A 24,501-nucleotide genomic window follows, 5' to 3' on the forward strand; every position below is an offset into this window, starting at 1 on the left:
CACACGCCTGGGAAAACGCGCGGGGAGCTCCGCGAGCTCACGCTCTGGAAGAGCGGGTTTGGAGCACACCTGACAATTAATTAACAAAGGAAAGATGCTCATCCCCGCCCCGCTGCCGGCGCTCCTCGCACGCCGGTGCCGCAGGGCTCGGCTCCGCCGGGGCGGGCAGCTCCCTCCCGGCCCCGCCGCCGCGGAGAGCCAGGGCAGGGCCGGGGCAGGGCCGGGGCAGGGGCAGGGCCGGGCCCGGGGCAGGGGCAGGGCCGGGCCCGCGGCAGAGGCTGGGGCAGGGCAGTGCCGGGGCAGAGGCAGGGCCGGGCCCGGGGCAGAGGCAGGGCAGGGGCAGGGCCGGGCCCGGGGCAGAGGCAGGGCCGGGCTCGGGGCTCCCGGGGCTCCCGCGGCCTGCGCGGCCCCGCGCGGCTCCCCCCGCCCGCTCCCCGGCCCCGCTACCTGCGGCCGCTGCTGCCGGCGCTGCTCCGGGAGCCGCCCGGGCCCCGCCGCGGGCACAGACAGGGAAAGCTGAAGGGAAAGGGGAAGGGAAGGGAAAGGGGAAGGGGCGGGCGCGGCGCCGGGCGCTCGGCCCTGCCGGGCGGAGACCGCGAGCCGGGGCGGGCACAGCCGCCCGTCACAGGCCCGGCCCCCGCCCCGGCTGCCTCCATCGCGGGCTCGAACGGCCCCGGGCGGGCGTGCGGCGGAAATCCGGCACCGGGAGGCACAGCGAGCGTGCCCAGCCCGGCATCCCCGCTGCAAAGGGGCTGCGGCGCCCCGGAGCAGCTCCCCCGAGGGTCGCGCTGTCGGAGGATGCTTTGCTCAAATAGTGACCTGGAATTTATTTTAGCAGTTTTTAAAATGTATTTCTCACCGCCCCTCTCCCCCCCGCTATAGTACCGTATATGTGTGATTTTAAAATTGAAATTAGAGCTGCGTGTTCTGTTCAACGCATTATAAGCTGCGCTGTATTTCTTGCTTAACTGCACCATAAACGTTTAAAGGGGGAAAAGACCTTTTGTAGCTGGAAGATAACAGCAATGCCAGACTTTGTTCTACTTAATGGGTACAACCTACCCCTGCAGTAAGTCCTTATTGTAAGGACTTTTATTTGCGCTGTCTGCAGTAATTGTAGAAAAAAACCATGCCCCGTGAAGCCGTAACCAACAAACCAGCTCCAGGTGCTATCACAGAACGCTGATTTCCCAGTAATCCATACAAATGCTGTGAAATTGTCAGGGAGAGAGCTCACTTCTTCAGGACAATAATTAGTTGATTTTCCATCACAATTTTATAGTACAGCAGTACTTTTACTTTTTTCTTCCTCTCTCATTCCACAACCTTGGTTCATTGAAAAACTTAGTATTTCGAGCAGAAGAGCCATGAAATTCATAGAAAGCGTGCTCACAGACAGCAAGAAAATGATGTAGTAATCATCCTGGTCATTCTGAACTTTGAAGCCATTGACACTAGAAATCAGGAAATTTTTCAGTATCTGCTCTGCATGCTTATTTTGTTTTGTAAGTATTTTTTAGAACCAACAGAATTATCTTACTTCCTCTGATCAAGTCTTCCAAATAGTTAAACATTTCTACTGTAAGTCAGTTTACAGCCACACTTCTTTTGGTTTTGGGTTTGGTTTTTTTGAGCAATAAGTGAGGTCATACAGTTGTGGGGAATGCTTAAACTAAATGAAAACTAAATAAACATGTGTCTTACCATGGGCAATAGATTTACCTTCCTTTTGTCACTGCCACATCCTAGATGTCACGTGTTTGTTGAAATGAACACACTGTATACGTACAAGAAATTTTACAGTGTAGATAAACACCTTGAGTGCCTGCAGGTTTTTGTGTAAAGCAGATAATGTACTTATATTTCTAAGAAAGGGGATGCTGTGGAAGATATTTCCTGGAATAACAGTTCTACTTCTCCACTACTTGTAAAGAGGCCAATGCAAAGTAAATTAGACGAGAACAAGCAGTTACAGAAATGGTTTAGAAAACGTAATCAGTGAAGGGCTTTAGAAATCCTGGAGAAGGTGGGAGTTGTCTTAATGGCCTGTATGGATGTAATGGATTTGTAAAGTTTCAAGTATGAGAATACAGAAGAACTAAAGAGCTTCCAGAGGGATATTAATATCTATAAGTTGTATTATAAAATGTAAATTAAAAGTTACCAAACTGTAGCCTACAGTCAGTAATACTGATGATTATATCATAACTGTATTGTTATAATACTGTTGCAATGCTGGCTTCTTACTTGCCAAAATAACAAAAGGATATTTAACAATATTCTGTTTGCTCATTCTGTTCCAACTAGATCAAAGTAGCAGAGTGTTCATGTTGGCACCAAATTAGCCATAATCCCAGCAAAAGCCAAACATCTACAAACAGGAAACGGTTGGAAGAAACTTTAAATTCAGTTTATTTGTGTTTTCTCTTGGATTGTACTGCAGAAAGAGCTACCATGAACTAGAAAAGCAGGAGGACTCAAGTTCTGCCCCAGTAAATATTAAGTCTAAACCTGCAGTGTTTTGAGTTGCTGTTCAGCAGCCTTGTGGTGGGTGACAAACATGCCAAATTTCTGGGTTCTCACATCTCTCAACTTTTAAAGCTTTACAGGCTCCTGAAGTTTTCGCTTTTGGGCAAAAAATCTCGGCTTTACCAATTGTGGATTTCATTAGCTAGCTCATCTTAGGTCAGTTCTAGTGGCATGTCTCTTCTCCAAACATGCCTCGAAGGGATGCAGAACAAAGGCTCCCTGTGGTGCCTCAGCTTTCTGCAGCAATTTCAGCCCTAAACAATTGCCAGAGATCTAGGACAGAGTGACTGAATCCTCCTGCTGTGTGCCAGGGCTCTGGCTCCTTTTCTCCCAGCTCCCAGGGCTGTTCCAACCATCACAGGACCCCCAGTCCTACCTGTGATCACGCATGGCCAGGTTATTTATGGGGGGAGAAACTTCTGAGGAGGCTCCTGTGCTTTGTTCAGCTGAAGTGAGGGAGGTGTTTTAGCCCAGTGAACAGGATAATACCTGGATGCCACATCCTACGACAAAGAGCTTTCCCCCCAGGTTTTGCGTTAGAGAAAATGTGAAAAAGCTGCATGACACAGCATTCTGTAGTGTTGCATCTAAAGCCATTTGTAGTTCCTGCCTTTATTTCAACACGTTTGGCCCAGGGCCCTAATAATAACAACAAGAAAATGGCCAAAGATTGCTTGTTTATGTAACTAAACCATGCTGATAGCAGCAGTGGGTATCCTGGCCATACTCTCTCTTTTCTCCCCAGCAACACCAACTGACTTTATTTTTTTCCTGAGAAAGATGGGAAGAAAAGCTCCAGCAAGGCCAAGAAATATGCTCTATATTTAAAAATAGGTTTCAAGATATGTTTTAGCTTATGTGATGGAAAAGCAAAAGTCAATCACCTGAAAAAAAAGCTGATTAAGGCTTTCACTCTTATTTAAATTAGGGAAAAAATTCCTACCAGTTTCATTATGAATTTTAAATTTGCAGTTCTTCAGCATAGTGCCACCTTAACTGCATGCAGGCTTACAAATATTTTGACTTAACAGTTTCATATTTCTTCACCACAGTTACTTTGATAAAACTTGTATTAGCAGTATTTAAACTAGTAATAACAACTAATAATCCTGATTTCATACAACAGCAAGAAATGGCAGGAAAGCATTTCAAATACTTTTTGACTCCAACAGATTTCCCTCTCTCTAAACACTGGTTCAGTGTTTGGATTTTCTATATTCATATCTCATAGAGGCCAAATGAAAGTGACTAAAGAGTTTAACAAAAAAAAGTTTATTACCAAAATACAATATTAAAGTCAATACGTGACAAACTCCTGTAAAGCAAAATAAATTATTCTACCATTGTACAGTATTCCAGAAGGTAGTTAAAGTAGTACTACAGACTTTGCTTCATCCTTCCAAAGAGTTGCCTATCAGGAACACAATCCTAGAGAGAGCTTAAGGCATGCAGCTTAATGTGCTGGATAACTTTATAAAACAAAACTCATCCTATTTGATAAGATACAGTATCAGAATTAACTGCAGTCTTTACATGTCAGTTTTCTAAATTTTTTTATACTTTGGCTATAAAAGCAGTGCCATAGTGTTACAATACCTTTTCTTAAAAAAATACATGTACCCATGTCCATGAATATCAAATGCAAATGTAAATTTCTATTAAATATATCTTAACAAATGTTACTTTGAGCACCAACTGTACATTTCTTCAAATGATTAAATAAGTGCTTATGAAAGAGGAAAATACAATAACTCCGACTGAATCCCACTCTATTTTTCCAGGTCAAGCATAAATCAGGAAGATGAAATATGCACCCATTTTTCAGTACAGCCAAGTATGAATGAAGTTTGCTCTTTAGTGGAAGTACAGGCATTGCAAACAAAGCTGCAAGGTACAGTTTGTATCACAGAATAAAATCTAATTTAAACAAACAGCACGTGAATAGCTGATCACCTGCTAGTGCTGTGACCGAAGAGACAAAAATAGTTTAAAAGCTTAAAGAAAGGGGAAATTTGCAGTGTTAGTGACTCTGAAATGTGCTTAAAACCCCTTACAAATCATGCAACCAGGCCAGCCATAGCCTTTCAAAAGCAGATAACCTGAGAAACAATTTGCTTTCAGAAAAACTAAGTCTATAATTATTTCACACGCAGGACTCCTGACAAAGTCCCTGGGAATTTGAGTGGGTAACTAATTGCAAGCAGCATGGAGACAGCTAAAAAAAGTAAATCCCTGTGCATATGGGAAAGAATTCTTTGTTGGCATTTGTCAGGACTGATAACGGTTTTTAGAGGCAAGTCACTTTCTGTTTTACAGGAACACATGGTCAAAAAGAACAGAGCAACAAGATGGCAAAGAACAAGTGTGAACAGCCACATCCTGCTCAGGAATCCTGCGACACTGATCGCCGGGGCAGCGCACAGAACGCTGCACGTGTGGCTTCCACACACGCCAGGGCTGTTCATCTGGACTCAAGGCTATTGGCTTCTGACATTTTGGTTCACTGCCATCTCCTTCTTAGCTTATCAATGCAAGTTTTTCCTTTTTTATCTTTCACTAGCCGAGCAACTTTAACAGAATTACACAAAAATAACAGAGTGGTAAATATTGTTTCTGTGAATACTGACTGGTAGTTTAGCATTACTAGGAATCTCACTGTCCTTTGATTATTTAAACAAATGGGACTTCTGAGTGAGAAAGTAGAGATATATTCCAGATGATGTAGTTTTTTCACATTAATTCTATACTGAAGGTAAAATAACAGTGTCAGGAAGACAATATGAATATCCCATTTAAAGTTCATTATCTCCTCTGAAATTTGGGATCATGTAAATAAATAATGTGTTTTTCAAATGTAAAATCCAACTGTAGGAATATGAAAAATAACTATTAACTGAAAATAATGTATAATTAACTTCAAATACGTATTTGAAGTATCTCAAAAATTCAACACAAAAATGCTTTGACCTTATATCCTGACTAATTCTTCAAGTGTACTTTCTGCTATCTAATTTATAAACAAAATAATACCTATTTAACCCAAAAGAAGACATCAAATTGAGGAAATCTCTTGAAAACAAGAATCAAATACACTTGAAGTCTTAGCGCTTTTACCCTAGCCTCTACATTTTGTGCAGCTTCATGAAGCTGTGACTTCTGTTACTGTTTTCTTTTCCAGGTTGCCACTTCCAGGCAGTGCTAGCACAATACAGACACTCCATGTGCCAGCCTCTCACATTTACAGCTGCAGCTGATTTCTGCTGCCAGAAGGGTGTAAATAAAGGAACCAGAAACCTCTGTTTCCCTCAGAGTAAGGAACTTTATAAGTACTGAGCTACTAAAGATCAGGTCATTGCATGCCCGTGTCAGCACTAGGCAAGCTGCTGTGCATCTGCCCTTCATTAGAAGCAGGAATACATGCCTGAACTAGGAAGTTTAAATCTGGCTGCCAAAGGGCTTCTTTGGAAGTGATACTGCACGAAAATAAGTAGCCAACTAAATTAATAACCTCAACAAAGTTGCCAGGAAACTAGCCAGTGTAATAATATTCCACATTGATATCCAGATGAGTATCTTCTACTGCCAACTGCTGTAACTGTAAAAACAACACAGGAAAAACCCCCACACTGTAATTTTAGAAGCTGAAGGTTTTAAAAGGCTGAGATTTCTATGTGTTTCTTAGACAACAAATTAATCTCTAATTCCCTTTATCAATCCATACTATAGGCACTAGTAAAATTTATTCAGTGACTGGATACAGTTTTGGCTTAAGACATTGTTTGCCATTTTCTTTTTTAAAATATGATTTTCTACAGGAAGATTATCTCTCAGCTCATTATTTCTACAGTTACAGCTCTGACAGACAAGTGGGAAATTTGGCCAGCCAGTGGCATTTCAAAGATTGCCAAAGCACGTAGGCGTTCCTGAAAATCCCAATTTCTGCTCACGAATCTACATAGATTTCATCTACATCACTTTGTGGCAATTATTGGTAATATCTTATTCTCATTAAAAACATTGCTCATCCATACTGCAAAATAATCACCAAAAATGGAAAGTGACATTACAAGCTTTTCTTTTTTAAAATAATTCGTCTGAACGTGTCAAGAAAACCACGAAGAAACAACAGGTTGTTGTTATAAAAATAAACTGTTACACACTATGAGTTGAAAAGACAGCAGTTTTGTAGCTAGGATCCAATCAAACAAATAGTTATTAACAAATTGCTTCTAGGCCCTTCACCTCCTGCTGCTGTAAATCAATGGAAAGGATGGCAGTCTTTGTTGGAAAATGACTTGGGAGTTTGTAAAGCTCTAAAAATAGACTGGGAAAAATGGAACTCCTGTGTGTGAATACAACACACGCATGCCCTGGCCACCTCCCCTCTCCCCACCTTCCAGGCAGGGGGGTTTACCAGATCATACTGTAACAGTTCTAACTGATCTGCTGCCAGATCATCTTTCAAAAAAGAGGATAAAAACCTTCTTTGCTGAATTACTTGGAAAACAACAAAGAGGGAGGAAGAAAAAAAAAAGCTTTTCAAGTGATTCAAAGCTTTCACACCTTTGGGTTTTAAAGTACTGTGCTAATGCATTATTACTGACTAGTACCTGACAGGAAATGAAAAAAACCAACAATCCTACATTCTTGGCACCATATAAAGAAGTAACAGGTTAAAATGGATCCTTCTATTCTCCACACCTTGTATTTATCTCTTAAATGATTCATCAGTCCCTGGTTCAAACACTGTACTCCTACTGAAATAAGAACTCAGGATGGGAAATCAAGTTTTGCTTCCAATTCTTCTCTTTAGCAAGTTTCTCAGGCAAAAAATTAGCAAAAAAAGAAAATATTCACTCTAGGAAATCCTTTCTAAACTTACTGCTTTGCCTAGTTTGTATTCTGAGTCGTGCTGTGGTCCTTGTTTAGAATGATGTTTATGATTTCACCCTCATGTTCTTTCATATGATCCAGCAGATTTTCTTTGTTGGTAGACTCAAAACCACAAATGCAGCAGCAGAAGAGAAGAACACAGTATTCTGTGCCAAGATGGGGTAGAATGGAGTTCTTTTCTAAACTGCATGAGGTATTCATCAAGGTAGGTTTTTCATTTTCATCAGAACCTGAAATTTCATTTGTAGTCTGGTTAATGGACTCGGTAAAAGTCACCAGGTTGTCTGAACTTCCTAGTATAGGTACTGTACTTTCATCTGTGCCTTCTAATAAGGTTTTGTCAGTGAGCTGTCCTTGAAACCTGAAATAATAATAAAAACAAAAACAAAAATTAAAATATACAGCTGTTGCTTTTAGATGGGAACTTTATTTTGGGTCAGGGTTGGGTCTTTTGAAAGATAACAGGGCTTGACAGTAAATCAGACATACCTACTGCTTTGTGAAATTGCATCATTAATAGCCTTGTTCACTTGTTCATAGTTATAATTTTGGTCACTTGCATGTTTCCACATGTGGGACTTCAGGGATGGAGGATGGCTACATACATATCCACAGAGAGAACATCTGGGGGAAAGTGGAGAAGGAAAAAGAGAAACATTTAAAAGTTAAATTTTATTAGTTTAGTAATGGTTTAGTTCTTCCAAAAGGATGAGTAAGCAGAGAGATCCATGTGAACCTTCTTCTTGGTCCCACTTTCAGTTTCATAACTGAGTCACGTTAATTTGCAAAGCTTCATCCTGAAATGTAAGACTATTTTTAGGGTCTGAGAACTTTCTAATACTTTTTTTTTTATTTCCTAAACAACTGAATTGAAATCTTATCTGTTTGGCCTGATGAAACTGTGTAAACACTGCAGAAAGGCAGGATTTTTACTGAGTGCAGAAACATGGCATCTGGCAGGGAGGTGGTGAGCTCTCTCTGCCACTGCTCTGAACCAAGCAGGAACTGTGTAATTAGCACTAATTATGTCAATTGAACTAAATAAGTCTTTCCTGCTATAGCAGGTATTAGTTTATTAAGGATCACAGAGCTGTTGAAGTTGGAAGGGACCTCTTGAGGCTGCACTGTCCAATCCAGCCCCTCGAGCAGGATCAGCGGTTGCTGAGGGCAGTGTCAGTCTCTGAACATATTCACAGATCAGGATTCAGACAGGTGATCGTTTTCTCCAGGAAGTTTTCCATCAGCTCCAGTACCACAAGACTAAATTTTCTATTTCCCTGTAAAACACCATCTTATGCAGTAAAGAACAAAACCTTGAAAAATAAATCCTATTGACAGGGAGATGTAGTGTATATTTATGGACAGAAATAACCCAAGACTGATCAAATCCTGTATAACCCTTTTCATGCACGAATATACATCAGAGGATGATGTATATTTGTGTTTTTAAGCTGATAAATTAGTCACCTCAGCATGAAGGAGATGAGTGATGCTGCATGACATCACTTCAGAGCAGGATCTGTCTTTTTATCTTTTGGATAAAAAAGCTCTTTTGCTCAGCTGCCTTCTACTTGGGAAGGCTTCAGTTCCCCAAATCCCATGGAAAAGATCAGAATCAATTGAAGGTGACCTTGTGCTAATAAATTGTAACCAAGAATGCAGCTATCCTCAAGCAACGTGATCCCAGTGTTCACACTGGGATCTTCACTGGGATCTTCACTATGATGAGTCTGTTAAAATTACCACAATGCAAGTCAGTTTTTGTAAATTTTCAGACCTTTTCAGAAATGTAACCAGGAAACACAAGAAGGCCTACATAAAACCACATTATACACTACAGTTCAGTAAGGTTTTATGACTTTTCTTAATGACAGTAGGGTGTAGTCCTTAAATGCCCTGCAAATAATCACACGCAGAAAACTATTTCTGCTCAGCAGAAGATTGCAGAGAACAGCAAAATTCTCCCAAGTGAGGTGAAAGCACAGTACATTCTGTCCTGCTGGGGAACAACAGGTGTGTCCTTCTAGCTCACTCTTCTCTACTGATTTGGAAGGTAGGATCCTATTTGTCTCTTTTCCTTCTAATTTGGAGCCTTACAAAGAAAATGGATGCTTTCAAAGGTAGGTAAGTCTATTCTCAGATTGGGAATCCTAATATCTGTAATGAGGCTGTTACAGAATATGTCATTAGATAAAAGGCAGACCTTAAAGTTAATTTATAGATAAAATTAGGCCAAAGTAATTTTTTTGTAAAACACAAAAACGAATAATCCTAATTTCGTTAAATGTGCCCTCTAGCCTCACCATACATATGATTTTCTGTGCCACTAACACTGCTTGGTCAGTGATTTGGGAACACAATCAATGAAGCCACAGCCCAGTGTCCATTTTTAGTCCCTTTTAAATACTCTCATGTTTTGAAGCTCATTAATTTACTCAGGTGATTTATTAATAAAATTTACTTTGCTGAGAGCAGTATATTTTGAGCCAAATACTGTTGACTGTTTTAGCATACAGTTCAAATCAGACACAGGAAATCCAACAGCTTTACAGCTTTTAGTATGCTGCACTACAGTTAATGATCATATACTTACAGTATATGCAACTTTCTCAGGGAAACAAAATTATTTACTACTGAGTTCAGTAGTAGAAGCCTTTCAATTCCATAGCATGACCCACCCTACTGCTTGATTTCTGCTGAATTAATAAACTTCACTGTTCAGGTGTAGTCTGCATTGATACACTGAGGAAACAATTCTCTTGCAGCTTTGGATAGACTAATTCCTTGAGGATCAGGGACCAAAGTGTGGAGGTTTCCAGTAATCCATGGTAATACCAAGAGCAATACTGTGGGAAGTATGACAGCTGAGCAAATACAACTTAATGCTTCTAGGAACATTTGGGAAAAATGCAGTGGAAGTACTTTTAAATTGTAGAAGCAGCTTTTCTTGAGAAGAAACCTCTATATGAGTGTGCTTTATTTAGACTTTTCATATTGCCCTTAAAATCTTACACAAAGAAATATTCAAAATATTCCAAATTTTCTTTCCTTTCCCTACTTCTATTTTTTGTTGCAAATTAGTAGTAGACAATTACACACATTTGTGCCAACTTTCTCATATATTTATAAACCACCCTTATTTATTAAGGGACATTCATCCATTAATGGCTATTCACACTAAATCTTAACTAGGTGATGCCAAGCTGGATTCCAACTGACAGGTACATGCAAAGGCTGTGCCTAGACTGAGATACTAAAGAAAGCCAGGGAACATTCCTGGATACTGGAATTTACCTGTCTATAATGTTAAATGTTAGAAGTGCCATGGCATGGCACTTCTGGCTCATACAATCTCCTAAACTATTCCAGGCATGCTTAGGTAATTAACACAGCCCAGAAACTACTTGCAGAAGGCAGTCTGGGTTCAACCACCACATTCTGGAAAGCAAAGGTTGAACAGTGTCCCAGAGGGAAATCATGGACATGTTTAATCAGCCAGCAGAAGCATGGCCTGGGAATGCCATGGCAAATCCATCAAAAAACCCCAAATAATCCCAAACTACTCTCTGGACCAAAGAATGACTCTAGGAGGGAAGGGAACAGGATCTGAACACTGCTTTAAAGTAACAAGACCCCCAGTGCCAGAGCTTTTGCCATGTGAGCCCCGTTACATACTTGAACTGCTCCAAGAGCTGCACTGCCTGGTGCTCCTGGGGGTGCTGCCTCATGTGGCACTTCAAGCTATTCATATTTGTGGTGGCGAAGTCACACACGCGACATCTGAAGAGACAACAACAAGTGACTGATCTGACCATTCACTGCTGGCCCTGCTCCAAACCCCAACAGCCACCAGAATGCAAAGGTGCCTAGAGAGGCTGCAGCTGAGGACTGACCACATTTACAGAACTCCAAGTTATGACATGAACCTGCTGTTGGGCAGTGAGAATCGTCTGCAGCCCAAAACAGCCTCCACCTTTCAGGAGGCATCACTAGGCTTACAGATTATGCTTCTTCCTGATATCTCCCTCATGCCCCTCTCCTGAGGTGGATAAGCATCACTAAGGGCAAGGGAGGTGAGGATGCAGGTGGCTGGGTGCAGCCCTTCAAAGGCACAATGTGACCCTAAGAGCTGCAGAGGAGACTAAGTGCTCTACTTAATGCACCAGCAATGTTCTCATGACATTGTAAAAGTCAAACCAATAATAAAACTCTAAGTTTCAGGGCTTTATTGCTGAAAAAGAAGTCAGTGACGAGATCAACATATTCAGATTTAAGTGCCCTAAGCGTGTCACATCATGCCATTTAAATTTTTCTTTTTTTTTACTTCTGTCACAATATCTTTCTATGAAACCAATACATAAAGCAGCGTGGATCTGAATTCAGATCCAAGGATTTAGATTCCAAAGTATTACACAAATTCCTTATTATTCATGAATATCAATATACTACCACACAACCTTCCTGTATCTACCATATTAAAACAGAAACCATCAAGCTCAGCTAAAATTCTTATGTATTTGTTTGAACTTTAGGTGTTTCTTTTTTTTTGAAATGATAAAATGTTCAGTTATACAGTCTGTTCTATAGTGTGAAACAGTTTGAGACTGCAGCATACTTAGCCTAACAATATTCACTATATTTTTAAAAGGATTTAATTGTGCAGTATTAAAATCCAGAACTTATCAAATCTACAAAAACATATCATTTAAGGCTTTGTTTCCAGCAAGTTTTATCAAACAAACAATAAAATATGTTTACAGCTCTCAAAAAGGCAGCAATATAGTAGGTTGCTGTTTGACACTATGGAAGGCTTGAGGAATTCATGTTTCAGAAGGAGAAATACCATAAATACTGGATCATTATGGTTTTCAGATGTGGCTCAAGTATCCTGCCAGGTTTTCAGAGTTGTCTAAGGGGTTTATGAAAAAATAATAAGAGAAGCAAGGCAGATGGGTGGGTTTGTATTTAGTATGCAGCAGTCTGCATCACCAATGGAAAATTTCCGAGGGTTCCTAAATCAAAACAGGCTGCTAACACCAATTTGAAAACTACCACGTACAAGACACTCCACAGTATCTGCTACTCCAACCTCACTAAGTAATAAATAATGGTTAAAGTGAAGGTTCTGAGGAGAAAACAATCTATTTGTATTCCACACTTGCTCTCTGAGTAAACATCTTGTGAATTTTTGCTGGTGTAATGGGATATCATTATAATGCACAAATCAAAATAGAACACGTTTTCAGGGTTTATTTATCCAGAAGAGAAAGTCCCTGGCTTGGCTCAGCATTTCAAGGTGTTGCGTTTCCAGAATTTACACTAAAGACAGAAATTTACATTAAAGATCAGCTCAAAAAATCTATTGACTCAGATCTATTTTCTAGCCACTAGAGAGGGACAGAGATCCACACTGTATAAGTACAGATTGAATTTGGGGGAATTTATGCAGCAACCAATAGGAAAATACAGGATTAATTTTTTTGCTGGAGACCTCAGCAGTAGTATTACATGTGATTTTAGCTACCAAGTCCTATATATATCCATATGATACCCTTGTAGAAAACTTATAAAATATGATCCTAAGTGAGTATGTTACTGTTGTTAGAAACCAGTGAAAAAGATGAGGCACTTGGTGCCAAGGGCAGAATTCTTCCACACTCTGTAGCAGCTGATGTATAAAGCAGTAACATGACAATGGAGAACATTTTGCAATAAAGCAAATCCAAAATGAAGTTAAGTGTGCAAGGGTTTTGAGAAATATATTATTACTGTTGGCCAAAGTCCAGTATTCTAACAGAATTATCTTCCTCTCCACATGTGAATGCTTCAAACTGAAAACAGGCAGAAGACTGCCACAGCAAAAGATGCATTCTGGAAAAATTAGCAAATCTTAATTACATAGTTTGAGTCAGCCAGCAAGTGTGTCTCCTTCAGTAATTTGCAGTAAGATAGTGTCATTGCAGCTCTTCTCCAGCACCTCTGCCAAGGGCACGAGCAGCTCAGTGGCCCTGCAGGCACTCACCTGTATGGCTTATCCGAGCTGTGGATGCGGCGGTGGTTCCGCACGCCCACGTACGTGGTGCTCGTGTAGTCACAGACATCACACCTGAACAGCTTCTGGGCTGAACACTTGCTTCCTGTTGGGACAAAATCCATTATTGTAGAGAGCTGCACTCGGCGTTGTAAGGAAGTCTCAGATTGTAATTTCATCGTAACTGAATTATGAAACACGAATTTAAATTTTAAAGTAATGGTTTTGAATGTTGATAAATATTTAATACTTTTAAAGTATTAAATAAGACAACAGACACAGAGGTAGTAAAGGTATGGTTTCTTTAACCATACTGTTCTGCGTTTGCCCTGCCATTTACAGGAATTATTAAAATTTTAGGAAAACGCATTCTTTTTCTCTATGTGGACATTTTCCTTCTCCCTGCGGTTGGGTAAAGTCCTGTGTTACAGCAGAAGGTGATAATATGTGGGACTGCTGAACCCAGTGTTTCAGTGCTGTGCAGAATGCATCAAATCAAAGGAAAAGACTGGGATTGAGAATGGATGAGTTTCAAACTGGCAAACACAGAAAAGAAAAGCAAAAAGACCTCCCAAAGCCTCTAAATCCTCTTTATCATCCAACATACTCTCACACTTTCTGAAAGATATGAGATGATAAAAAAATAGATATTGACCAGATGTCTTAATAAATAATTTGGAACTTATCCAAATTACTAAAAAGCAAATGTAACAAAAGTAATTTTTTTCCTTCCAGAATGAAAAAGACTCTTGAAAAATTAATGGTTGCAGAGACAAAGGCTAATGACTCCTTACACAGGAAAATGTGTGCCCACCAGTGCACAGTTGGAATATTTCTGAGATATAAGTGTGTACACTTTAACAGCCCTGTTCCTGTTCCCTCACTGAATAATGGGTCTGATTTGGGTTAAGATATTAACATTTGGGAAGAGGGATGGCATTTTTTATGCAGGCAATTTTCCCATTCCAGCCTATCATGCTGCACCTCATGAACTTTTTTTTTTAGGCTGAATTTTCTCATTATCAAAACAATTAAGAGTCGTGATGGTAAAACTCTTTAAAAGAGACATTTCTTTTCCCACAGGCAGGCACTGAATTATGCCAAAAAGAGTTCTAGATGTATTATTCTGATGAATACAGTCACACAGCTTCAATAGTAAGGAAAAATTACAACTAATTAAACTTTCACTCCAAAATTTAGCACTTTTGCTTCAAGATGCAAAGTAATTAGGTAAGGCTAATAACCCGAGAGGGTTATTGTGAAGAATATATAGTATATCATATAAAATAAAATAGCAGTCTGAATGCAAAGATAGTGAAATAAAATTGGAATATTTCTGTATGTACCAAGCTAACCAAAAATATATTTCCTATATTTCATTTTAAAGCATGACACAGTTCTCACTCTTTAGCATTCATATAAGAAAAAATATGGAAGCAATACACAGCAGCTACTCTTTGCAAGTCAACCTTAAAGCAAAATATATTGGAATTTTTCCTACAATATGCTCAAATTTTATTAGATTTGTTTTTCCTTTAATGTAAAAAATATCAGAATAATCTTCATTATTTACTTGAAGACTTAGGAATTTATATTTCTGCATTATTCTTTTTGAAAACACATTCAAGTAGGCGACCTCAAGTGGATCAAGGACACTCACTGGGCTGCAGATCCATGGGAGAGCAGGGGCTGTGCTCTGCTTGAAGGGGTTTTCCATCTTAAATTCTGCAGCTTTAGAATCAACTGCTTCCAAATGTATTTTCTGCTACGAATTTCACTGGTATTTCAGTGGGCAGGCAGTTTAAAACCAACAGTATCTAATGAGATTTTTAAAGCATTATGCAAACACATTAGCTCCAGCGTAGTTCCAAGATGCTCACACCCAGCAGCACACACTTAGGAGCAATTATTTATACCAATCACTACTTTATATTTATTCCTTCCACAAAATGCACATAAATTATAATACATCACATAATCTCTTGCTGTTACAAAATAGCACTCGTGTCCCTCACCCCCTCAAGTGGATTATTTCTTGTGGGTTTGGGGCCTGTTTTGCTTTCTGGATGGAGAATATCAGGTCTCCAACAAGTGAATATGGAAATGACAGATCTTTGTTGCAGCAGCAGTAACAGGTGCTCCTCTAATGCTGCTTATTACCCTATTCCTTCATTATTAGACATTTACAGTCTGATCATATCCAGTGTCATAATGCTCCTTTTAATTTATTGTACAACTATGATGAATAAAGAGACTTTTAGGACTAACCATTTCATAAACAAGAAATGAAACTGTTCCAGCTCAGGCATCTTTCACATAAACAGATGCTATGCCATAAACTTCTTTGTTTTGTGTGGCTTTATAGAGATGACATCTGTTTGACAAGAGATTGCTGTACTGCAGTGGTGCTGCAATTTGATTATAAATTGGTTCTGAAATAATTTAAGCATGCCACAGTATGAGTTAATAAAAGTTTAAAAGGAGAACTGTTTTCATTCAAGTCACTTTACTAAATTTCATGTGGGATAAACAATTAAAGTGCGTGGCTGGAACACTTGCATAAGGTAATAATAAGAAAAAATATTTACAAAAACATTTCTAAATTAATTGAAAGCAGGCAGATTTCTTGAACAGGGGCTTCCCTTTCATGGAAGCTGAAGTACAAAATCAGGATATAAACTGTAAAACAACCTCATTAAACATACTAATTTCAAAAGCAGATAGGACTATTGATTTTCACATTATCAGTCACATAACCAGGAGTTGAGCTCAACAAACACAGTATTTCTCCAAACCTGACACATTTCAGGCATTGCAAGGTAGTTATCCCTGTATCACGACATCTTTAGCAACAGGGTCAGAAGTAACAGTCCAAGCTGTGCTTGTAGATATTTGTAACTTACTACAGTAACAATGTTTTATTTCCTACCACTGCCATTAAACATTTATGCTACTGCTTCTGCAGAAAACCCCCAGTTTTTAATAGGAAAGGTTCCCACTCCCAGCAGACCATCCCTGGCCATTTCCCTGTCCCCCCCTGGCTTTGAATGCCTCTCTCAGGCTTAGGTCCTGGGGATGTACTGAGCAGTACAGATCAACTTCCTGAATTTAAATGGTTTCTGCATTGATGAGAGCAAAAAGGAGCTGGGAAGGGTCATTCTACCTGAGGCTGATAAGGTAATTAACTTTTAACTTGTATACTGAAAGCCAGAAAAGGAGGCAGTGTGAGCTGAGAGAGCAGAAGGCAAAGCTGGGAACTCATTCTGCTCTGACATGTACCAAGTTGTTCTGGGCAAACCATTGCCCATCCACCCTGGCTCCCGCTGGTCAGTGCCTTTTTTCCACAAGAAATTGCATCCATTTCAACAACTTTTGCACTCACTGAGCAGCTGTAGAGGAAAGAGTAGAACCCAGAAATCACCACAGCAACCTAAGTACTATTAGAGCGCACATTTTGCTGTCTAAAGAAACAAGAGAGCACAGATAGGACAGAAAAGAGCTTCGTGCACAAAATGGGAATGCTTCAGCTCACAGTTGTTCAGAGACTATCTAATTACCAGTATTTATCCATAATGCTCTAAAATTGCAAAATGCTAATAATTACAATGTTGCCTTCAAAATAAAAACGCTGTAAATATTTTCAGTAGCTGTAACTCACCAGAGAAGAGGATGCATTTACACTGTAATGATACATAGTGGCTTTCCAGGACACACAAGGGATTTTAAGACCACATTTTCTCCTAAACTCCAGAATTTGGTAATTTTTTCCCCAATTTGATTACCTTAATGCCTCAAGAGTTTGTTAGGTTTGTTTTTGTTTTGTTCTTTTGTTTATATTTATGTTTTGCAAACAAACCCTATTAAATTAGAAGCAGATACACAGTTAAACAAGCATGAGGCTGTAAGCAACCAGGTCTAGTGGGAACTGTCTCTGCCCATGGCAGGGCTTGGAATGAGAGGAGCTTTTAAGTCCCTTCCAGCCCAAACCATTCTATGTCTCTATGAAAATGCATGCCTACTGTTACCCAGGCAACTCTTCCAGATACAGGTTGCATATTTAGAATGTCTTACATTTGCCTTGCTAGGGCTAAAATAAATGACTCATTTTGGACATTAGCATAATTAAACAGAAATTTCTAAACTCAGAAGGGATGGCATTGTATGCATATGCTGACAGTAAACTACATTACCATGGTGACTTTAAAAAAAAAAAGCTTTATTTTGTTCAGATCATTTGGAAAATACTATAGCTGCTGAAGAAAGGAAGGAAGGAAAAAAAGGATTTTCTTCTTAAAAATCCAGAACAATATTGCATATAAATTGTTTGTCACAAGAAGGGTTTAATTACTAGAGCTAAAAATATATCAGCTAACAATAAACACCACCTCAAGACTGACTATGGTAAATTCTGCCCTCTGGAAAGAACACACATTTAAGGTTATGAATAGGCATGAAAGCATTTCAGCACAAGAGATCTTAAAACCAGTTACACAAATACAGCAAACAAGTAATGTTATGAGTGAGTTTTTGTAATTTCAAGTGTAAATATAAACAGTACCTTCTCTATCTTCTGCTTCATTGGAAACTATTAGTTTGTTAGCTGTGGCTGTAGAGAAGAGGTCTGGAAGACTGTGTTGTTCTCGTTCATGATTTCGCAGCTGGCTCTGAAAAAACAGCCCCTAATGTTAAAAAATACACTACAAACATACAGATTTGGAATATTGCAATCATCTGTGACACTGCTACTCAAGCTTTAATGACAACTGGTATGAAATGCATGTTAACATATATACAGATTATCCCTTAGGTAATTTTCCTACAAACAAAACAAGTAAATATGGATTAGTAACATAAAGGACTGGTGAGAGTGACTGAGAGGATTCTATGATTTGTGTTTAAGCAGAAAATAGATTTCCTTCTTTCCCCATTGCCACAGACAAGTGGCCACAGTTCTTCCTCCAAAATTACTGTACTCCAAAAGCAGTATGAGATTAGAGGCTTGTGTGAAAATTACCTCAATTTTCTTATTGCCTACTGACTTAAGAACACCAGTCCTGTTTCTACTTGCTTGGGGAGGAGAAAGAAAAGAGCCTTTTGATACTCTACCTGTATATTTTTTCAAACTAGGACTAAATTACAATAAATATGGGAAAATTTGCATGACCACTGCTCCCAAGAGGTTCAGCTGTACAGCTGGGTACTGATGCAATCTGTTCTGTATTCCTGAATACTGAGCTGAGTGCATAGGAACTCACTCACTAATGCTTAAAATAGCAGTTAGGAAAATGGCAGAAATGTATTATTCTGCTCTGGTATGTAATCTTTCAAATCTAAGTTCTACAGAACATCCACAGCAACAAAACAGCAGAAAAAAGAAAAAAATTCTGCTTCAAAGTTACCCCCAACTGCCACACTCACAAGAGGAAGGCATGTTTGAGCATTCTTTTAAAATTTCAGCTATTAAGTTCTTTGACGTTTCCATTTCTTCCTGCAGTTGCTATGTGTGGGCAGAAAAACAACACGGTATTATTATGTCCATAAGATAATTCTCAGGAAAAAAAAGTTATGTGAGGAAGCAAGGTGATTTCAGTGGGTAAAGCAGAATAATTACAGTTGAACTGTATATTCAGCACGTGCTGCTGGCAATAATCCCTAATGGTAATTACAACGAAGCCAGGATGTCAGAGCGAAATAAGTCAGAAAGAGGGATCGCCAGTTATTAGGAAAGCAGCGAAACAGGTTCTTTAGGGATTCTGGAGAGCACGGGGAAGAGCTTTACCTTGTAGTGGAAGGACTCCTCGCACTGCTTGCACTGGTACATGCGGGCTTTGCAGTGGTTGATCATGTGGCTCTCCAGGCCCTTGCTGTCGCCGGCGATGTGCTCGCAGATGGGGCACTGGTAGGGCTGGCGCTGGCGGTGCACGCGCAGGTGCTGCTTGATGTAGCCCTTGTTGCCGCTGCTGTAGTGGCACAGGCGGCAGCGGTACGGCCGCTCGGCGCTGGGGATGAACTCCACCAGGCTGCTCCCCGCCACGGCCGCCTCGCCGCCGCCCTGGCACTGCGCGTTGTCCTGCAGCTCTTTCAGGATGTCATCGTCAGAGGCGTTCTGGTCCGTCCTCTCCTTCAGTTTTTCAATGACAGTGAGCAGGGACATACTGATGCCCATTTTAATTGGCGCCTCTGATAACTCCGGTCTCTCTTTCTTTATCTCCACTATTGCACATTCGCTTTGGTTTAAGCCACCGAACTCCTCCGAAGGATCCTTAAGTGAGGACACCGCTTTAGAATGAGCCATGCATGGGCCATCAGCTCCTCCCTGTCCTGCACCTGCATCCACAGCATCTTCACCAGTCAGAGCCCTGAGGCTGGACCGTGTCAGTTCTGCAGCTCTAATCGGCATTGTAACGAGAGCTTCTGCTGCTAAGGAGTGCAGTCGCAAAGACTCTGAATTTGTCCTCCTTCGTGCAGGAGGCACATTTTCGTCAGCCGTTACAGTTTTACTAGCGCTTAATTCGTTATCTTTCTTCTCAGTGTTATTCCATTCTATTATTACTTCTTGAATTGCATCTGAATGATAAACTTCAGTAGGTTCTTCACAGGTAACAGAGGACTCCTCTGAGATCAATTTTTTTTCCGTTTCAATGTCAGTGTTCATTAAGAATGGCTTTTGTAAAACACTTTCTTCAGCACCTGGCAAACGCTCTACTATGACATTAACGTGACCCTTTTTATTTGGACTACAACTGATGATTTTCTGTGCTGATGACAGCAGGCTGTCAGTCATCATATTGTCTGGCTCTGTATCTGACACAGTCTCCTCTACAACCTCTGTAGTAGGAGAATGCACCATGGACTCACTTAATATCTCCTCCTCTTTTACATTTGTTCCTATGGGCGATTTACACGACAGCTGCTCAGAATTGCAAATCTGAAGCTGAAGAGAAGGCTCAGTATGGATATCAAGTTCACTGTTTTCCAAAGAGAGGACAACTGTATCCACACTCTGAGGTGTGTGAGTTACAACTGTCTCTGACAAGCTGGTGTTTTCATTTTCTTCCTCAAAGATGGGGTAGGAGCAATCAACCTCCCCCGCGTGTTTCCAGGCGTGTGTTTTCAACATCCTCTGCTGACCGCAGGTGTACCTGCAGATTAAACACCTGTACATGCCATACTGCTCGTAGGTGTACCATTTCCTCTGACCCATTTCAGGCACAGGAGCAGACTGAGCTGGATCCTTACATTCCACATTTCCTGTCTGATCAGTCCCTGATTTGACACTTCCTTCCACTGGCCCTTGCAGAAATGAACTCGTGACATTGACACACTGCTGCACTTTTGTCTGGATGCTGTTTTTACCACCATTCTCGTGGTGATTTTGGAAGTGGGATTCAAGTTCTTCTTGGCTTTTGGAGGCAAAATGACATTCTGAGCACATTAGTATCACTTCATTTTTCTGCCCATGCTGTTTTATGTGTTCTTGTAGAGTTAAGAGCGAAGGCGATAGAAAATTACAGAGACCACACTGGTAGCACGTCACCTTTTTTTGCTTGGTGGGAGTCACAAAATAATCTGCTTGCAACTCTTCAGTCTTTTTAGTAGCAATCACCGAGAGCTCGATGGCTTTGGCCGGGATTTCACAGAGCTCGGCTGCGTCCAAGGACTGCGCAGAAGCGTCGGCATGGGAACGTTTCTTCCCTATTAAAAGGCACCTTTGTGACTTCTCACTTTCAACTATTTTGCTCAGCTTCTGGATAACGTGGATCAGGGGGTCAGTTTTACATTTTCTCTGGTCTTCGCTGCTCTGCAGTGTTGGGCCAATGACCGTTTCAGAAATCAGCACAGCCTCCTGCTCCCCAATATTTGGCATCAATACTGCAATGCTGCTTCCTTCTTCCATAATACCTAGGAGAAGGGGGGTTATAAAAATAAAGATTTATACCTGCACAATGATGAAAACACAGCACTATTTACACAGCTCTCTCTACCAATCACGGAAGCCCAATTCCACTAAACTAATAGAAATTTTCAGAATGGCTACAGAAGTAGCCACAGATATTGGGGACATTTAGTGGATGCTTTTCAATACAGCTGCACAGAATGATTCCAAGAGAGCCTCCAACAGGCTGCCTCCAGGTTGTACAAGGGTAAGACAAGTATTTCAAACATGAGCTGAAGAACAGTATTCCAGCTATTCTCTTTTTCTTTACAAGCACTACACATTTGAATGCTAAACATTAAAATATCAATTGACAGTAACTGGTATATTGATGTTTAAAAGCATGGTAGGATATGAAAATATATTCCGAATGTACTTTGATGCATTGATGCTCCTAAAGCAAATGACAATTTGCAACAACGTAATTTACAAAAATAAGCAGGTTTTTTTTCCTTGAAACTTTAAAAGAAAGCAATTCTGTTATTTACTTGCACTAGTCATTTCATTATGACTATTTTAAAGACAATTCAAATGTCAAATCATACTTCTCATTATAAATGTCATTTTCTAGAAAACTTACTAATTGCAGTTACAATTTCTTAATTGTAGGGAAAATCAAGCAGTACTAAAGTTATAAAGAGCAGTTCTTTTCTGTTTTGAGAGGAAGCTACAGGCAGTTACTATTTCCAATTACCCCTCCTTTAAAAATATCAAACCATAAACCACAGGCAATAATGAGCAGTGTTTGAGGTCAAACTAGAAGCCAATATACAAAAATGTACATGAAAACATACTTTGTGATGTGGGCAGAGCTGTGGGGTGGGGGGGGTGAAGGAGCTGGACAAAAGGTCTTACATTCAAATTTACTTCTCTAAAAATGTCTAGAAAATAACCTATTCAAGTGCCACAACACAAACACACACATATATTTTATACAAAGTTTTTACATGCTACGTATAAACCTGAGAACATAAAGAGATGAGGGATATTTATCAGTCGTCCTTGAAAAATTATGCCAAGTTAATTCATGTGGTATTTTTTTTTTTTTTTTGCAAGAAAGATACAGAGGCCAAAAAAGAATCTCTGGAACTGGTCCTAAAAAAACATGAAATCCACTAATTTCTACTTGTGGATTTACTGTACAGCATTATAATGCACAGACACATGAGAGCAGGGTCTGTGGTGACCCTTTCCCACTGCAAAAAAATTCTGGGCAGAACTACATAAATTGCCTTCATCTGCCATTGAACTTCCAATTCAGGTTATCAGCAGAGCTATCAGCAATGTTAATTCTTTAGCATCATCTGCACCTCATGTTAAATACTTCAAGTTGAAAACTACCATTTGAAAACCCTAATTCAGTTCCATAAAAACGCTTTGGTGTTTGTTTCAAACTGCCCGTAACATGTTTGGAAACCGTTGTGAAAAGTGAACAAAGCTGCTTTTCCCCCTGAACGCAGATTTAATGAAATGCTCAAAGGAGCAATGTCTACTTGAAATATTTTCAACTTGAAAAAGAGTTAAGGAAAGTTGTCGCTACTTTAAATTACACTTAGTACTTTTAAAACTTTTAAAGTAATGCTAAATAGGCAAATATTTTCTCTACTTGAAAACAGCATAACAACTAAGATAAAAAATCCTTGACAGAAGATCATAAAAGAAATATGCTGCCATGGACTGTTGCTATGTCAAAATGGCAAACAGAGAGAGAAGAGAAGAAGAAGGAGAAGAAGAGAACCTTCACCTGTATTATTTGGGATGCTTGGAGCTGATCCCCATTAGCAGATATACATGTGTTATGTCACTCTTGGCTTAGCGTTTAATGCTTACTATTCCAGACTTTGGTTTTTAGAAGGATGGTAAGAACTGCACACAAATTATCACAGAGTAAGCTGGGAAGGAGCCGCAAGGATGATCGAGTCCGGCTCCTGTCCCTGCACAGGACCAGCCGCAAGAGCCACACGTGCCTCAGAGCGCTGTCCAAACCACCTGCACCGTAACTGAAGAGCAGCGTGTGGGGATGCCGAAGGGACGCGGAGGGAAGATGAGCCCCGAGGAGAACGCCTCCGAGCCGCGGGCTCCAGCAGGGCCACACCGCCGCCCGGGCAGGGCGAACGCCCCCGGGCACGAGAGCCGAGCACGCTCGGCCCAGCCGGTCCCGCAGAGGGCGGCGCGATGCTGCGCGGCCCCCGAGGGCAGCAAACTCCCCGGCGGCCGGCCTCCCTCAGCGGGCCGCCCGAGCCGCGCTGCCCGCCCCGCTCCGCGCCCGCAGGCGCGGCTCCGGCAGCGCTCCGGGCGCGGGGCGAGGGCAGCGAGGAGCTGTCCCGCCGGGGCGGCGAGGAGGGGTGAGGAAAGGAGGGGAGGGGAGGGAAGGGAGGCAGCCCCGGGCCCGGGAAGGCTCCGCCGGGAGCCGCTGCAGCCCGCGGCTCCGCACATGGGCTGCGGCGCGGCGCGGCGCCCCGGGGCTGGCCCGCCGCCGCCGCGCCTGGCGCCCTGCCCGGCGCCCGGCCGTGCGCCGCTGCCCGCCCGCCGCTGCCGCCCGCGGGCCCCGGGCCGCCCCGGCGCGCTGCTCGCCGGCAACAGCGAGAAAAGCCCGGCTGCGCTCACCTCCGGCCGCGCTGCAAGATGGCGACGATGGAGCCCCTGTCACGTGACCCGCGGGCCCGTGTCAGGTGACCGGCGGGGGGCGCTGCCCGCGTCAGCGCCGCCTCTGTTACCATGGAGACAGGGAGGGACAGGGACACGGCCGGGGGACACGGGACACGGCACAGGAGTGTGTGTGTGTGTGACACAGGGCCGGGGACACGGGACACGGCACAGGAGTGTGTGTGTGTGTGACACAGGGCCGGGGGACACGGGACACGGGACAGGAGGGGCAGTGTGTGTGACACAGGGCCGGGGGACACAAGACGGGAGTGTGTGTGAGTGTGTGTCAGTGTGTGTGAGACAGTGTCACCGTGCCGGGGGTGACACAGGCAGAAGTGTCAGTGTGTCTGTGTGTCTGTGTGTGTGCCCGTGCCGGTGACACGGGCAGGAGCGTGTCTGTGTGTCTGTGTGTCTATGTGTCTGTATGTCTGTGTGTCTGTGTGTCTGTGTGTCTGTGTGTCTGTGT

General features: G+C 41.6%; 2 protein-coding genes across 6 annotated transcripts in view; both read right to left on the reverse strand.

Annotated features, from left to right (window-relative positions):
- DPY19L3 (dpy-19 like C-mannosyltransferase 3) overlaps positions 1 to 566 on the reverse strand; it is a 35,075-nt gene extending 34,509 nt beyond the window's left edge. For 2 of the 3 annotated variants that reach the window (XR_005258243.1, XM_038147897.1), the window contains exon 1: positions 448 to 566. The gene's annotated coding sequence lies outside the window, so the exon portion shown is untranslated. The remainder of the gene's footprint in view (positions 1 to 447) is intronic. The other variant, XM_038147898.1, reaches the window with a different exon arrangement.
- A 3,219-nt stretch (positions 567 to 3,785) lies between these two features.
- On the reverse strand, positions 3,786 to 24,055 carry ZNF507 (zinc finger protein 507). Of its 3 annotated transcripts, none has more exons than XM_038148211.1 (7): positions 23,997 to 24,055; positions 19,233 to 21,355; positions 18,012 to 18,117; positions 13,445 to 13,559; positions 11,098 to 11,202; positions 7,912 to 8,046; positions 3,786 to 7,783 (listed from the first exon to the last, which is right to left on the reverse strand). In XM_038148211.1, the coding sequence occupies exons 2-7, from the start codon at positions 21,348 to 21,350 to the stop codon at positions 7,420 to 7,422; spliced, it is 2,943 nt and encodes a 980-aa protein (XP_038004139.1). In that variant the 5' UTR covers positions 21,351 to 21,355; positions 23,997 to 24,055; the 3' UTR covers positions 3,786 to 7,419. The 3 variants fall into 3 exon arrangements, with proteins under 3 accessions (XP_038004139.1, XP_038004140.1, XP_038004141.1); XM_038148212.1 differs by lacking the exon at positions 23,997 to 24,055 and adding an exon at positions 23,134 to 23,286; XM_038148213.1 differs by lacking the exon at positions 11,098 to 11,202.
- Positions 24,056 to 24,501: the final 446 nt, after the last annotated feature.

This window comes from Motacilla alba, chromosome 11 (genome assembly GCF_015832195.1).
Source record: "Motacilla alba alba isolate MOTALB_02 chromosome 11, Motacilla_alba_V1.0_pri, whole genome shotgun sequence".
NCBI lineage: Eukaryota > Metazoa > Chordata > Aves > Passeriformes > Motacillidae > Motacilla > Motacilla alba.

Coding starts and splice junctions, on each gene's coding strand:
- ZNF507 (XM_038148211.1), bottom strand. CDS start 21,350: ATGGAAGAAGGAAGCAGCATTGCAGTATTGATGCCAAATATTGGGGAG. Junction 11,203..13,444: donor AGCTCGGATAAGCCATACAG/GTGAGTGCCTGC, acceptor TTGTCTCTTCAG/ATGTCGCGTGTGTGACTTCG. Junction 7,784..7,911: donor GCAATTTCACAAAGCAGTAG/GTATGTCTGATT, acceptor TTATTATTTCAG/GTTTCAAGGACAGCTCACTG.